The sequence below is a fragment of the Epinephelus moara genome, chromosome 18, assembly GCF_006386435.1.
Source record: "Epinephelus moara isolate mb chromosome 18, YSFRI_EMoa_1.0, whole genome shotgun sequence".
In the NCBI taxonomy this organism is placed as follows: Eukaryota; Metazoa; Chordata; class Actinopteri; order Perciformes; family Serranidae; genus Epinephelus; species Epinephelus moara.
This window is the reverse complement of record NC_065523.1, coordinates 811,534-827,126: the sequence shown is the minus strand read 5'-3', so window position 1 is coordinate 827,126 and position 15,593 is coordinate 811,534. Positions and strand designations below refer to the sequence as shown.

General features: G+C 38.6%; 1 protein-coding gene across 1 annotated transcript in view; it reads right to left on the bottom strand.

Annotated features, from left to right (window-relative positions):
• Window positions 1-1,943: 1,943 nt before the first annotated feature.
• Window positions 1,944-15,593, bottom strand: part of LOC126406120 (prostatic spermine-binding protein) — a 17,506-nt gene continuing 3,856 nt past the window's right edge. The window contains exons 2-6 of the mRNA XM_050070311.1: window positions 9,601-9,734; window positions 8,801-8,869; window positions 2,874-2,925; window positions 2,334-2,370; window positions 1,944-2,249 (exon numbers count right to left, since the gene is read on the bottom strand). Coding sequence (XP_049926268.1) covers window positions 2,204-2,249; window positions 2,334-2,370; window positions 2,874-2,925; window positions 8,801-8,869; window positions 9,601-9,734 — 338 coding nt within the window. The 3' untranslated portion in view covers window positions 1,944-2,203. The remainder of the gene's footprint in view (window positions 2,250-2,333; window positions 2,371-2,873; window positions 2,926-8,800; window positions 8,870-9,600; window positions 9,735-15,593) is intronic.

Below are 15,593 nucleotides of genomic sequence, written 5' to 3'. Positions count from 1 at the left end.
CGCAACGTTATTTAATACATCAGTAATATTGTCTGTTTCAATGCATATGCCCCCCCACCCCCTCCGCGTGACTTGAAATTATGGCCCCCCCTTGTTCAGATGCGGTCTGCGGTCCATGCGTGGCAGCCATGATGCGGTCGCGTTTGCGTTGTTTGCAGCAAGTATATTACGGCCCTTAAAATAGAGTGACCTGGCAAACATTGTGATGGAAAACATTTTGGTTGGAAAAAGGATGTGGTTGGCAACAAAGTGTAGTGGAACGCTGAGTGAGATAAACATATGAGCGAGTTCTAGGAAACGGCAGGTTTATCTGAGGAATGGTATGAGTGCTTGGTAAACTGCTTTTCTGGGCTGTCTCATTGTGCGGTGTGAAGTGTACGCTTTGTCTACAATAAAATACCCGCTAAAGGCTGCAAGATCGATCCTTTGTCATCAAGTCTTTCTTCAATATATAATATAAAGAACATCACCCACTGGTTTGTGGACTCCCATTTTGCAGCCTCGGGTTCTGCATTTCAGCTGTCGCCATCTTGGTTTTTTGGTGCCAGAAGTGACCATTTTGGACAAGAGGTTGTAGCTGCGGAGGAGTGAGGGGTTAATCTGACTCATAGACTGTAGCAACGCCTCATAGACAGCCTGTCACTTAAATGGCCCTGCCCTTAAATATGCTTAACTTTAAGCCTTAATAAGTTCAAATAAACAGTTGCTCTAGAGAAAGGGCACAAATTTCTTGTGTTTATTTGTCACTTAAATGGCCCTGCCCTTAAATAAGTAACTTTAAGCCTTGATAAAAGGTAAACTGGAAAGTTATATTAAAATTCACCACCCGTACAGTTTTCATGAATGTTGAAATTAGCTTTAGAGACCAAAACTGTTTTTTATACCAGGCTGTAAACATATTTATTTCGGCTGTAAAGCCGGGCATTTTAACATGGGAGTCTATTTGGATTGACTCTGTTTCAGAGCCAGCCTTAAGTGGCCATCAGAGGAACTGCAGTCTTTGGCACTTCCACACTGGCTTCAATTTTCAGCCTCGAAGATTGCTGCTTAGGCAGCACCTATTGGCTGATGATTAGCCAGCCCTGCCAGATAAGGTGGGAACAGAGTTTGTCAGCAGAGGTCCCTGTGAGATTAAGGAGGATTTTACTCTTCCAAAATAAGACAATGGAAGCAGTCGCCACCGCTACATTTGTCATAGGAAACTATTAAATGGGGAAACACTGAACAAAAGCTGGGAGATGCATTCCCAGAAAACAATAGCCTTACTACTTTTGCTGCAACCTCTTCTCCTGGAGAAAAGCAAGGTGTTTAGTATCATTTTTGATTCTAATGATATAATCCAGTTAGGCTGATTTTGGGTGCATCCAAAACAGATTTTGCCTAGGGCTCCAGAAATGCTAGGACTGACCCTAACATAGACTATTAAATATCTGAACCATTTTCATCAATCTGCTATATGATGTCAGCCTCAGTCTGCCCCCGGTTTGCTTCATAATGATTAGCATAATGCAGGCTTTTTTTCATTGATATTTTTAATCCTCATTTTTATGGCTATTGCTCTCAAAATATTTGTTAATACCTCTATCACATGTGGAGCCTGTAAGATTGAAAGAATGTCTGGTGTTGAAGAGTTGACTCTTAGCACGCTTTTTTAATAACACATTTTTTTCTTGGGGATGATATCAAATCATTCCAAGTCAAAAGGCTTAAGTCCAAGTGAAGTCATGAGTCACTGGTGTTAAAATCAAAGCTGAGTTGAAAGTCTATTTTGATTTTGTCTAAAGTCATCAGATTCATGACTTATCTCTGACTCAAGTCTCAAGTCTTTTACTATGCTGCTAGAAATTCCTTGTTTTCTGACATCAGGCTGCATGTTGGCTTTTCATTGAATACAGCACATCATACACTCAGTCTGGTGAGCATTTTAAAATCAATAAATCAACTAGTAAAAACGTCCCCTCTTTTTTATTTAACATGTCCCAAATATGACTTCAGATATTCCAATTTCCTTAAAAGTGCGACTTTGACTTAATCAGTTACAATAGTACACAAATATATTTAGTTATTCTTTTAACATTTCTATTCGGTCACTGGTGAGCAAACGTTAAATATTCTCAAGGAAAAAGACAAAAATAACAATGAAAATCAGAAGTGAAGGTGAAATATATTAATTTGGCCACATGGTGGCAACATATGATTGGGTTCAGTTGTCATCATCATCATCATCATCAAAGACATCAGCTACAGTTCTGTGGATGGAGAAACAAACAAAGGTTACAGACTATGTTAATACATGTTTGAACAGGTTTCAGTTCAGCGCATTTATGACTTACTTGTAGATGGATCCAGTTACTTCATCAATAAAACCTCCTATAGAGAAAAAAGACAAAGTTAAGTGTGTGCTGGCGCCTCCGTCAACAAACAGCAAAATCTAACATTTCTCATCAGTGGTAGAGTTTCCCTGCACAGCTGCCAGTGGCTGCTTGAATTCCGATTCAGGACACCTGTACTTAACTAACACACTGCTAATGGCTCAGACCCATCTTATATCCAAGACATGGTCAAACCATACACCCCAGCCTGTCCACTTTGCAGTATGTTCATTCATTCATCTTTAGTTCCTCTGCCTAACCCTTAGCCATCAGTGTAGTGTGGGACATCCTATTCTCTTTAATACTCAAGTCCCAAGTTGAAAGCTCTTAAAATCTAGGATTCAACTTCCAAGTTGAAAGCTTCTTCTCATATAACAGGAATGACCAGTTAAAATGAGCAACAAGAAAATTTTCCTTTTCTGATGTTATAATGTAACAGTGTTGTTTTTTTTTTTTTGTTGTTGTTGTTGTTTTTCCTGTGGCAGCTATGTATTTACTCACCTGGCTGGCAAAGTGTTTGGCAGGCAGGACACACATGGCAGAAATTACACATCTGTGAACAAGAAAGATAGTACAGAAGAACAGAGTCAGATATAAAGATTAAAATAAACATTTCTATAGCATCACAAGAAGCTTGATCCATTTGTCTGACCCCAGAGCTATCTTCTCCCAACCTGTCTCCTGCCAATTGTGAGACTACACTGCCATAGGTTACTTCATACAGCCACAAAAACATGTCCATGTATATGCTCATGGTAGATGTGTGGAAGCCCATTTCCGCCAGGAAAAATAGGTCAAATGCAAGGACTGACAAACCTACAAATACTCATGGTAAGTCAAAATGATGTGAAAACGTTGATTTACGTAGTCAATATGGTGAGACTTAACAAGTCTAAATTGACTTTCAATTTAATTTATGTTTTTTTTTTTTTTAAATTAAAAGTCAAAACTTATTATTTATTTATTTTAGATAGCTTTAATGATCCCCAAAGGGAAATTAAAATGTTGTGGCAGCTGATAAAAAATTCAAGACACAAGGACAAAAACATATATCACAGAAACATAGAATACAATAAATACATAATAAATACATAAATATACGTTGTTACTTTCATGTGAGGTATCAAGCCAAATGATTTACAGGTCTGAAAGCCTAGCAATTGCTTAAACACTACACACTTCACCCAACATTCTAATTTTACGGGGCCATAAGTTGAAATTTTGACAGATAGTGTAAACAGTATCCTTTTTTCAGGATAATGCTCGAGGAAAGGTCATAGTTTTAGATTCATGAATATTTACAGCTAATTTCAAGCAAAAACATAAATTTGATGTGGAAATATCTTGTCATTGCGCAGGGTGCTAGAAGGAAACATTTTTGCCCTAACACTGGTACTAGAGGAAAGGTTAGGGGTTACCAAAATGAGCATGTATTATCCAATTGAGCCAAAAAAGAGGAATAGAAAATCTGATTATCAGTAGTTGTCAAGTTATCTTGCTCTCAAGTGTTGGACAGACAGACTGATGGCCAAATGGACCCACTGATCATCACCATCCTTACCAGGACACAGCTAAAAGTTATGTTTGATGATTTAGATCTTTCTATGATCTAAAGAGATGTCTACATTAGTGCTGTCATTTTCCCCAAAAATCAAGATCAAACAAATTTAAAATGACACGCAATATATTTGAACAAATTTATATATGCAAGCATCTTATTCTTTAGTATGGCCTTTGTTTTCTTATGTGGTGTGTCTGTTTTGCTGTTGTGATACAACTTGCAATTCAAAACATGGCTCCAGATCCATCACACGATCCCGAGACCCCTCCTCCAAAACAATTAGCTGCATATCAAGACACACCTTGTTATGTTGCTCAAGTGCATCACATAGTCAATCAAAGGACTGCAGTTAAGAATGGTAGAAACCTCAGGAAGAGCAACTGAGGAGGTATCCCTCAGACGTGCAGTAGATTCAAATGTCTTTTATAAGACTGAATGAATCAATTGGCTACCATTTCTTCCTTTTTGGGAATAGTGCCCCCACAAAAGAAAATCATACTATTTGACATAATGTATAAATATTTTGAATAATTCTTAATTAGTTCTGGTAGCCATTTTAGTACTTTGATCTACAAGTTCCCAACAAATTGTGGGAAACTACTTTTGACTGTCATGTTGTAATTGTAAAGTGATAAATGAATGTTTAAATTAAGTAATTACTGCTTGATATTGACAGCTATATGGGGGATTATTTTATGGGTATAAAATCCTTTAGGTAGCTCATAGGAAATAATAGCTAGCTTATTTTTGAATGAATGAATGAATGAATGAATGAATGAATGACTTTATTTCGAACCAAAGTTTAAAACAATGTTGTGATAACAAAAACAAAAAAACTATAATAAAAATGTTCGAAAAGGAGTAGGTAGAAGTAAAACTTAAATGTTCCTACCCCTATTTCACTTTTCTTCTATTAACTTAAATTCTTTGCACCAATTTTTACATATATTTCCTCTATTAACTTTTCTTACATATATATATAATTACATACAACAATTAATCCATTTTTACAACCCAATTTTCTAATTATATTACATTCCTAAAATATTTACAATATACCCTGTGATACTAAATAAATACAAAGTTCCCCAAAACAGCTTTTCTTCTTCCAAGTACCTGTCAAGGGTTTGTTTTTTGTACAGTTTTTTAAAATGGTTGACATTTGTACTTTTTTTAACCTCATCTGCCAACCTGTTCCACAAATCCACCCCACACATTGAAATACACAGACTTTTTTTAGTTGTACGAACACAGTTTAATAAAGTTAAATTTTCCTCTCAAGTTATAACCCCCCTCCCTGTCACAAAACATTTTTGTTTGTTGCCCGGAAGTGAATTATTTCTTGCTTTGAACATGATTAATGCAGTTTTAAATTTGACCAGATGCATAAATTTCAATACATGTGACATTAAAAACAGTGTGTTTGTGTGTTCCCTATACCCAATGTTATGTATTATCCTTATTGCTTTCTTCTGAAGTATGCATAATGGCTGCAAGTTGCTCTTGTAAGTGTTGCCCCAAACTTCCACAGAGTACAGCCGATATGGTAATACAAGTGAAGAATAGAGAATGTGCAGGGAATAGTGGTCCAGAAAGTTTTTTGTTTTTCCAAGGATTGTAATGCTCTTTGCCAGTTTTGTTCTTATGTAATCAATCTGGGGTTTCCAGCAGATTTTGTCGTCTACGATCATACCCAAAGATTTGTTTTCATAAACTCTTTCAATGTTAACATTATCAATTGTCATCTGTATATCTATTTGTACATTTTTGTTCCCAAACAACATAAATTTAGTTTTATTCAAATTTAATGATAACTTATTTCTGTTAAACCACTGTTTTAATTTACCCATTTCAGATGTGACCTCCTTCAAAAGCTGCTGCAGATTTTCACCCGAGCAAAGAACGTTGGTGTTAATTAAATTTTTGTGAAACCATACATATATCATTTATACACAAAATAAACAGTTTTGACCCTAAAACAGATCCCTGCGGGACCTCAACTGTTATGTCAAGGCATGTTGACATGTCATTGCCTATTTGCACAAACTGTTGTCTCTTTCTCATGTAGCTTTTCACCCACTCTAACACAACCCCTCTTATCCCATATCTTTCCATTTTCCTAAACAATATGTCATGGTTCAAGGTGTCAAATGCTTTTTTTAAATCAATAAAGACTCCTACTGTATACTTTTTTACTATCCATACAACCAGTGATTTCTTCTACTAAATCCAGTAGTGCCATTGATGTAGATCTGTTAGCTCTAAAACCGTACTGACTGTCTGACAATAAATTATGTTTATTAATGAAATCATCTAACCTTTTCATTTATTTTTTGAATGATAAATTGCAGATGTAGGTTAGTGAGTTTACAATACTATGGATGACTTTCTTGATTATAAACATATCAATTCCATTCCAGTCAGTAGATGTTTTGTTTTTACATTTGTTCACGACATCTATCATTGCTTTTGAATCTGCAGGATGGAGAAAGAGTGAGTTTGGATATTTTGTTACATATTTTTCATCATCCACCACATTTTTTGATTTCTTATCTACGATTTTTTCCACCAATTTTGGTCCAATATTTACAAAAAAATCATTAAACCCACATACTACATCATTCATATTATCAGTTCCTTTGTTATCATCAATAAAGCACTCTGGATCATTTTTATTAGTAGAAGTGTTCCTTACTTCTTCTATATTGTTTAATATTTTCCATATTCCTTTGATATTATTTCTGTTATCCTCTAATATTTTGCTATAATAATCTTTTTGCATGACCTCATAATATTTCATTCATTCATCTTCTAACCGCTTCATCCTCTTGGGGGTCGCGGGGGGGCTGGAGCCTATCCCAGCTGACATCGGGCGAGAGGCAGGGTACACCCTGGACAGGTCGCCAGACTACCGCAGGGCTGACACATAGAGACAGACAACCACTCACGCTCACATTCACACCTACGGACAATTTAGAGTTATCAATTAACCTAGTCCCCGCATGTTTTTGGACTGTGGGAGGAAGCTGGAGTGCCCGGAGAGAACCCACGCTGACACGGGGAGAACATGCAAACTCCGCACAGAAGGGCTCCCACACCCGGGATCGAACCGGGAACCCTCTTGCTGTGAGGCGACAGTGCTAACCACCACACCACCGTGCCGCCCCTCATAATATTTGTTAGTTTATTTTTTGTATTCTTATATTTTTGTTCGGCCTCTTCAGATCTACATTTTATAAATTGTCTGTACAAAGAGTTTACAGGCATTTTGCAATCCTTTTGTAATCCATGGTCTGTTAGAATTATTTTGTCTCATATTGTGTTGCTTAATTGGACAGGTTTTGTCATACAATGTTTGGAATACTTTCAAAAATACTTCATAAGCTATGTTGATATTATTTTCTTTATATAGGTTTTCCCAGTTTTGAGCTTGTATTTCCGCCCTGAATGCCATTATGGAATCATCAGTTCTTATTCTCTTAAATTTAATTTTAAGTTCTTCTTTCTGTTTTTTACAGTCACAATCATAAATTACAAAAACAGGCAAATGGTCACTTATGTCATTTATCATCAGTCCACTTACTAAACTTTTTTCCATACAATTAGTAAATATGTTGTTAATTAATGAAGCACAATGTGTAGTAATTCTGCTTGGCTTGGTTATTAATGGATATAAACTAAAACTATACATTATGTCCATAAAGTCATCTGTCAGTTTGTGTTTGCTCAGGTTTTGCAAGTCTGTGTTAAAATCACCACATAGGAACATAACTTTTTGGTTGTTTTTTGCAACAACTCCCTCCAAACAGTTCTTGAAGGTTTCAATGCTGGAACCTGGTGCTCTGTAGACACAACTAACAATCACATTTTTTTGTTTTCCCATAATAATCTCTACCGACAAACATTCCATTACATCATCAACTGTGGTTGACATGCTCTCCACAACTTTATAGTTCAGTTTGTTACTTACATATAATGCAACACCCCCTCCTTTTTCATTTTTTCTGTTCATGTAATTTAATTCAAACCCATTTATCTCCAGGTCTGTTCCCTTCTCAGATTAAGCCAGGTTTCAGATATAGCAATGACCTTAAATGGCTACTTGAACTGATTCAGATATTCTTCAATGTTTTGGTAATTAGCATAAAGACTTCTACTACTGAAGTGAATAATTGACATACCATGCTCTGCTTTAACATTGCTGTTATACTGTTCATCTGTATAGCAGTGTCATGTATTATTTAGATTACTAAAGAAATTTTTGTCTGGATCAATATCTTGTTCTAGTTCAAGCATTGTTCCAGTTACTGTTCAGTGAATGCTGTTAGGTTGAATCAGTGAATTTTCATCACTGGTATTTGTCCAGTTCCGTGATATCTCTGATGACCAGCACCTTTGCCTCCTCTGGTGTTCCTTGGAGTTTTATGAAAATTTTACAGTTTGCTGTCCACGTCGATTGAATTTTGTTTGTGTATTGAGAGTACTTTAAGTACTTTGTCAATATAAGGGTTAAGTCAAGTGTAAAATATAACTAAATGTGCATATATTGACCAATTTAAAAGTTTTATTGCATATTGTTCTGTAATTTACCCTGAATCCAGCCTTCTGCGGAGAATAGAAAAATCCTGCTTTTTGGATCAAAGGTATCCCAATCTTACAAATGGGTTTTGAACAACACATAGTGACGGTTTGATTCAGATCAAAACCAAGACTGGATTACATGATCTAATCTGATTTTAGAATCCATTCTTTCTCTTGAATAACCCATTTGTGAGATTTGATCCAATTCAATAGCTGAAATTTGATCAGATTACTTCTGAACAGCTGGGCCCAGAAGTCAAATGTCACATAATGTGTATTTTCTCACCTTGCAGTGTTCACAGTGTTCAGACTCATCACCCTTCTTACAAGGACATTTGTCACATCTGTCACAGTGCTGAAAGAAACACACTTCGTTAAAAAAAAATCTAGACAGTGCAGAGTTAGAAAGGGTTGCACAATACCAGGGGCGTAAATATAGACAGTGCAGGCAGTGTGGTTGCACTGGGGCCTGTGGGGTGGAGGGGCCCATAGAGAGTGTGGGTCCTTGCAAGTGATTCACACTGCCACCTTCAATTTATTACTGTGTTCAAAGAGGAATAATAAAAAAGAATGCTCCTGATTTAAAAATGATGCCATTTGCTATTTATGTCCTCAAAAAGCCAAACCCATCTATGTCATGGTTTACTCTTTTATTTTTTTTAAATAGTAGCAAGTTAAAACAAAATAATATGCTTTTTCTACATACACTTCAAAATCTATAAATAAACTATAAAAACTATTCAATTAAATGTATGTTGATGTTGTCCAATCAAGTCTGTATTTGTGTCAAGACAATACATGCACGATAACGTGCTCTAGGGCCCATCATAGGACTGGTGCCCGTCGTAACCTTCTTACGCCACTGCACAATACATAACAGACTTTACAGAGTGGACACTTGTTCCCTTTCAATGTAAGAAAAAAATTCTAACTGTTCCAGTTGTTGAATCACAGTTGGGTCCCATCACTACATATTGTGATGTTTGTTGTATTTTGGATTTCACTGACCTCATTTTGTAAAGGTCTCTAGTTTTCTGACTTATTGTTTATAACTACATTTAATTTCTGTTGTAGTTTCAGACATACCTCACAGAATTCGCAATATGAGCACAAAGAGCCCTTGTGATAAGCACCATCCTCATCATCATCGTCGTCATCGTCGTCATCGTCGTCGTCGTCGTCGTCATCATCATCATCATCATCATCATCATCATCATCATCTGCATAATATTAATAATAAATATATGACTTTTAAACTAAAATACTTAAAAGATCTAACACTCATCACTGCTACATGCAAATACATGTTGCACTATGATAAAGTGATAGTGGTTTGCCTATTAATTATAATTTACATTAATCTTGAAGTAACTTCAAACTTACATGACACTTTTTAAAGACAAATGATGCCTATACAAAGCCAGAATATAAAATGTATGTGGAGAAGTGAAGCAATGGGAGTGCTGCAATCCGGGTCAGGAGAGATGTCAAAATATAAAAATGTAAAGATTGTTCAAAAAGTTTGTATAAAAAAATCAGGTGCTCTTCAAGACATAGGAAATTGATCAATAAAGGAGCTGGCTGAAGCCAAAAAGGCAGTCTGAGGCACTCTGATTGAAATGTAATAAAAATCCTTTAATCAACAGGGATGACCATGCCATCCCTGTCGATCAAACTCAGATTAAAGGAAATGAATCACTATTTTCCTCATTATTATGACAATAATTTCAAATATTAGGAATAGCCCTGTCTCTGCTGTGCCACAGATCAAAATTTCTAGGATGTGATTTAAAAATTGAGAGTGTATGGTTATGTATACAGACTAACCAATAAATAGAAACCCCTCAACACTGTGAGCGATCAATCCTCTGATTTTTCATTGTTGTCAACGCTCACTCCACAAACGCTGGTATTGGCAAGATGGTGCATTTGCATGTACATTTAAGTGGAGATACGGTTATAGCTCAACTAGGCCATTTAATTGGACTACTGTCCTTGTCTTAGTATACAAGCACAGGAGGGGAATCGATTTATTAACTGAAGTATGTCCGATTCCGATATGATAGGTGGGGATATGCCCCCTTTGAGCTTGTTAGTATTGGACCTTTTTCTGGTTGACCTATTATGTCACAGACCAAACAATCGACAAACAAGTTAGCTATGGTTAGCTAGTGGCAAACTAGTACCGTGGTGGACAACTTTACAGGCTCTGTACCTTTCATCCATCCAAAAATGCATGCCTCTGGATGTAGATTTCACCATGTTGATACCGGTTTCTTCCTCTGTTACACATTTAATGCTATTCAACTTCCGGGTCAAAGCCCGGGGTGGAAACTGTGGAGCATGCACAGAGCAGTGAGGCTAGTTTGGGTCCGATTGACTGTCTACATGCAGGAGGAATTCAACTCCCAATCACATTATGTGGGTGAAACTAACATGTTTATCTATTTTAAAAGTCTGGTTTTAGTTGGTCTAACACAATAAATCTACTTTCTCTTATGTCATGTATATGCATTGAGAGATTGTACCTGGTGTGGATCACATTAGATGGTTGATATTTCAAATTGTTTTGCCAAGTTAACACAGTGGACAAATGTCAAAAGCATCTTTCCGTGCAAGACAGAATCACCAACTGAACAAACAGGACATTCTGTCAAAGGCTCTTTTGTGAGGATACAATTTTGAAGGCCTTTGTTGTTTTGATTGATATTGTACTCATATGGCACATATTCCAAAATAAAAAATGTTTGATCAAATTACCACAACATGGGTAAAACTTGGGGCCAGGTTGGAGTCCAGAATAGGTTAGTATCTCGGCCTGTGTACTGTGTCAACTTTACATGATGGCAAAGAGTGAGAGGAAGGATAGTCAGGGGCCCACAGCTCACTTTTTGGCCCCCCTAGTGAGCTGTGTTGCAGTCTCAACAGAAGTAACATTTTAGTGACTATTGTGGCTATTGCATTACACTACATTGTGTCACAGGTTGATCCTTTTTCTGCTCAGTAGTAATTTAGAATAAATCTGCGTAGCTTCATCTAATTCATTTCATTTTGACTTGAGGCTGTCATTTGGAATGCATTTTCAGTCTGAAGTTAGGTTCAACTTAAGGCAGTATGAATAGGAGTTGTCAGTTGTGGTTTGTAAACACAACAAAGTTGGCCCGTTTTCCCCGGGTCAGTGGCTCCTCTTGGATGCACGCTTTTGATCTGGCAACTGTTCACTACGTTTTTATAGAAGCCTACCATTAAGCTCGTCACAGTGGTCAGGTGGCGACACTTCACAACCCAAAAGCTGAAACCCAGAAATGTCCCAAACACAGCAAAAAGGAAAATACAGGCACAGGGCAGTGTCTCTGCAAAAAAATACACCACCACACACTCAGAGTGGGTCATAAGTGATGACTGAGAGGGATTACTTTTATATGAGTCTATACAGAATGTTTCAGGAAAATACCACTCATTCTGCCTTTAAACCAAACTTATGGTGACCAACAGTTTTAAAGACACGTTCAAATCCTTTACTTCAGCTTAAGTAGTAAAGGCACAATGTAAATATACTGATTTGCAAGTAAAAGCTCTACATTCAATATGGTATCTAAGAAAAACTAAGTAGAGTATTATTGGCAAGCATACTTCAAAGTACTTATGCAGCAGAATTTTATTTTATTGTAGATTATAATGGTGGAATTTTATTACTTACACATTAACCTTTAAGCAGCATTTTAATGTTATAGGTGTTGAGAAAAATTAGCATTAACTACTTTACATACTGTTGAGTTGTTGAAATCTATAACATATATTTTACACAAGCCAGTGATATGTTTTGGATGTGAAATATGAATTTGTGTAGTAAATATAGCTGTTAGATAAATGTAGTGGAGCATTAAGTGGCAAAAGAGGGACATATTGAAGTACAAGTACCTCATAATTGTGCGTAAGTACAGAATTATGTAAATGCATGTAGCTATAGCACATTCCACTACTGTAGCAAATTCAAAATAAAAATATGGTGCACAATATAGATCAGGTCAATAGATTATCAGTCGATAATGGGAAATTTATATTATTATTTATTTTTCCACTACTAAATTATAGCTGATAAATAAAGCCAGTAATACAAAGCCAAATTGCTTTCACTGACTTAACTGCCGGCAGCACGCTAACTGGAGAGTCAACATGTTTTTTCACCGGTGGATGTTTTTCACAGTTTTAGAGAAAGACAACACGATTGTGCCAGGGGTCTGATCCCTGTCTGTAGCAGCCATAGCACTGTTTATGCAGCGCTGAAGGACCGTACCTGGAGCTGCTGCCTTCCTGGTGAACGGTCTTGCCAGGAGACCCCGGGAGGCCTTGAGTTAACACAACAGCACATCCAACACTGAGCTGTTACACAGTCCCAACAAACCACAGTGACAGGGCTTGACTCTGTTATTTAACCATTAGGTAACGTTAGTCATGTGATGTCGTTTAATGTGTTCATAACCGTTAAGTAATGTTTGTCCTGTGATGCTAACAGCTAGCCCTGTCACTGTATGTGCCTGTAGGCGGACTCTGGGGTGCGCTACTGTCTCTTGGTAAATACAGAAGGAGACAGAGCAGCTCGAGGAGGGGCTGAGCAAATCGATGCTGCATGCAGCTCTACAATAAGATCAGAGTTTACATATTTTAAACTATAAAAAGCAACCCGAGGCGCGCTCACTTTGGTAGTTTAGCAGACTGAGGTGCGCTGAGATGGGTGTGGCGGCACAGCTGGGGGAGGTGTCGACAGATCTAGCTTGGCGCAGTGACAGTTGTGCCAAAAGGCTTCGCCGAAGGTGCGCTAAAAGCTCGCCAGCTGAAGCCAGGTCTACTGTCAGCGCAGGCAGAGCGCAGCCGGTGTAGCGGAAGTTTGGCTGACCGGCGGACAGTGCGCACACGTCACCAAAACCTCACAGGCAGGTTTCCAGAATGTCAGGCACATTAACAATGCAATAAATACCCACAAAAACCACTATTCAAGTATGCAACTATCTGCAATCAGCACATAAATGTATCTCTATATCGACTGTCCCGTCACATCTGATGTCAGATCAAAAGGGAATGGCACCGTTTGGCACGCGTAATGGAAACCCCTACCTGATTTGATTAACACAGCTGCAAACTAATGTGTTCACATCCCTCTCAGCCAACCACAAACAGCCACAGCATCAGATAGGGAGTATATATTCAGCATCTGTCATCTTAGAAAAGTCAAAAGAAAAGAAACAGAGTGAGACTGCGAGAGAGAAAGAGAGAGCGCGAGCGCACAAGAGAAAGGCTGTCAACAAATTGTAAGTTATTTTCGGTGTCTTACGGGTTTACATGCTTCATGTGATTGCCTATACAAATGTTAAAATGTTCTTGCTTAACGTGATCTACAAAGATGGAGTACATTATTGCGAGGAGGAGGAGGAGGACTTACACAGAGACTGTGTACTGTCAGAGGGCATCCTATTTGGGCATGACAGAGCTGGAATGCAGGTGGGCCACACGAATAATGACTGGAATACCACTGTGTTCAATGTAATTGTCATTTCATGTCGTACTCTTTTTCATTACACAGGAACAAATTACATCTACCCCGCGAGGTGGTCCAAGTGGTGACGTGCATCGTGGCCTCTGATGCGCACCCCGGTGGCACCTGTGCTCTCTCTGTTGCTGTAAAGGTGACAGTGACTCTGACCTTCTTCGCCACTGGGTCTTTCCAGCACACCGTGGCCGCGGTGGCGGGGATCAGTCAGAGAGCTGTCAGTTCGGCTATACATGCAGTGACGTCTAGTCTAGTCCGACATGCAAATGAGCTTATAATTTTGTTTGGCCGTCTGACGCTGCTGCTCTCTTCTGCCATGGCGAATTGAGTAAACTCTTATTACGCCTTCGCGCGGCGCATTTAAGGGCGAGGAGAGGGGCTCATTTGATTGGTGTGATGTGAATCTGCTGTGTAAAACCCACTCCACGCCTTCTCTCTTCCCTCTTTCCGACTTGCGCAGGTAGGAGCCACGCCTTCTCTCTTCCCTCTTTCCGACTTGCGCAGGTAGGAGGGACGGAGGTGGGAAAGAGGACTAGCTGCGCCAGCGCACACGGTATGCCAAACTTGCAAAATCCGCCTGGCCACACCCAGTTGGTGAAGCGCAGGTGCGCTGCACCTCCGCCTCACCTGGTCTGCGAAACTAGAGGCCATAATGTCAAAGCGGTTAATTGAAATCTTGGGCAAAATGCTCCATAAAAGATTTGGTTAGGTCAGAGATATGGAATGGTACATCATCCACATTTGCTTATTACAACTTGGCCTCTCTTACCCTTAGGTGGGCATACACTACAGCAGCGATACTCAACGTGCTTTGCCTGGGGGCGATTTTGCAACAGGACAGGAGGCCAGGGGCTAGTTACAGCGTTGCAAATGTACACAGGGTCATTTCTAGGATCTGCGGACATTCCAGGCTTGGTCAAACCTCAGGGATCCACTAATTTGGTGCTGTGGCCCTAATTTGATGCTTATTTATGCATTCTGGCCAGTGTTGGGGAACACGTTGCAGAAGTAACACATCACAGTAATGTATTACGTTTTAGCAGTGACAAAGTAATATAACAAGTTACCAGAAAAAATACCCCCTTAAGGTTATTGTGTCTTGTCATTACAGACTACATTATAGAAGGGTGCCGTCGGTGATCGGCACATCTGGGTCATGCCGTACTGTGTATTATCATGTTCAGTGTGTTTCCATTATTATATCTGAACATCTACAATGTATCCCGTTCTGCTTTTGCACCCTAAGGCTTCCTGTAAGCAGTGGGGTTAAAGAGCTGGCCTCTGGTTTGTTTTTTTCCTGTTCTCAGCTGTCTTTACATCTGGGTGATGTTAGTATATGTTGGATGTGTTTCCATTCGCATCCCCTACAACTGCAGAGCAACACCGGCACACAGTCCTGTCCTTATGCATAACTCTCTCTTTGGTGCTGCTGTAGCTGACTGGCACACTGGGAACTGGCAGGTGGGTCTTCCAGCTCCAGTGTATTAATTTGCACTTGACATAGTGACTGACTCATGCATCATTCCATTTG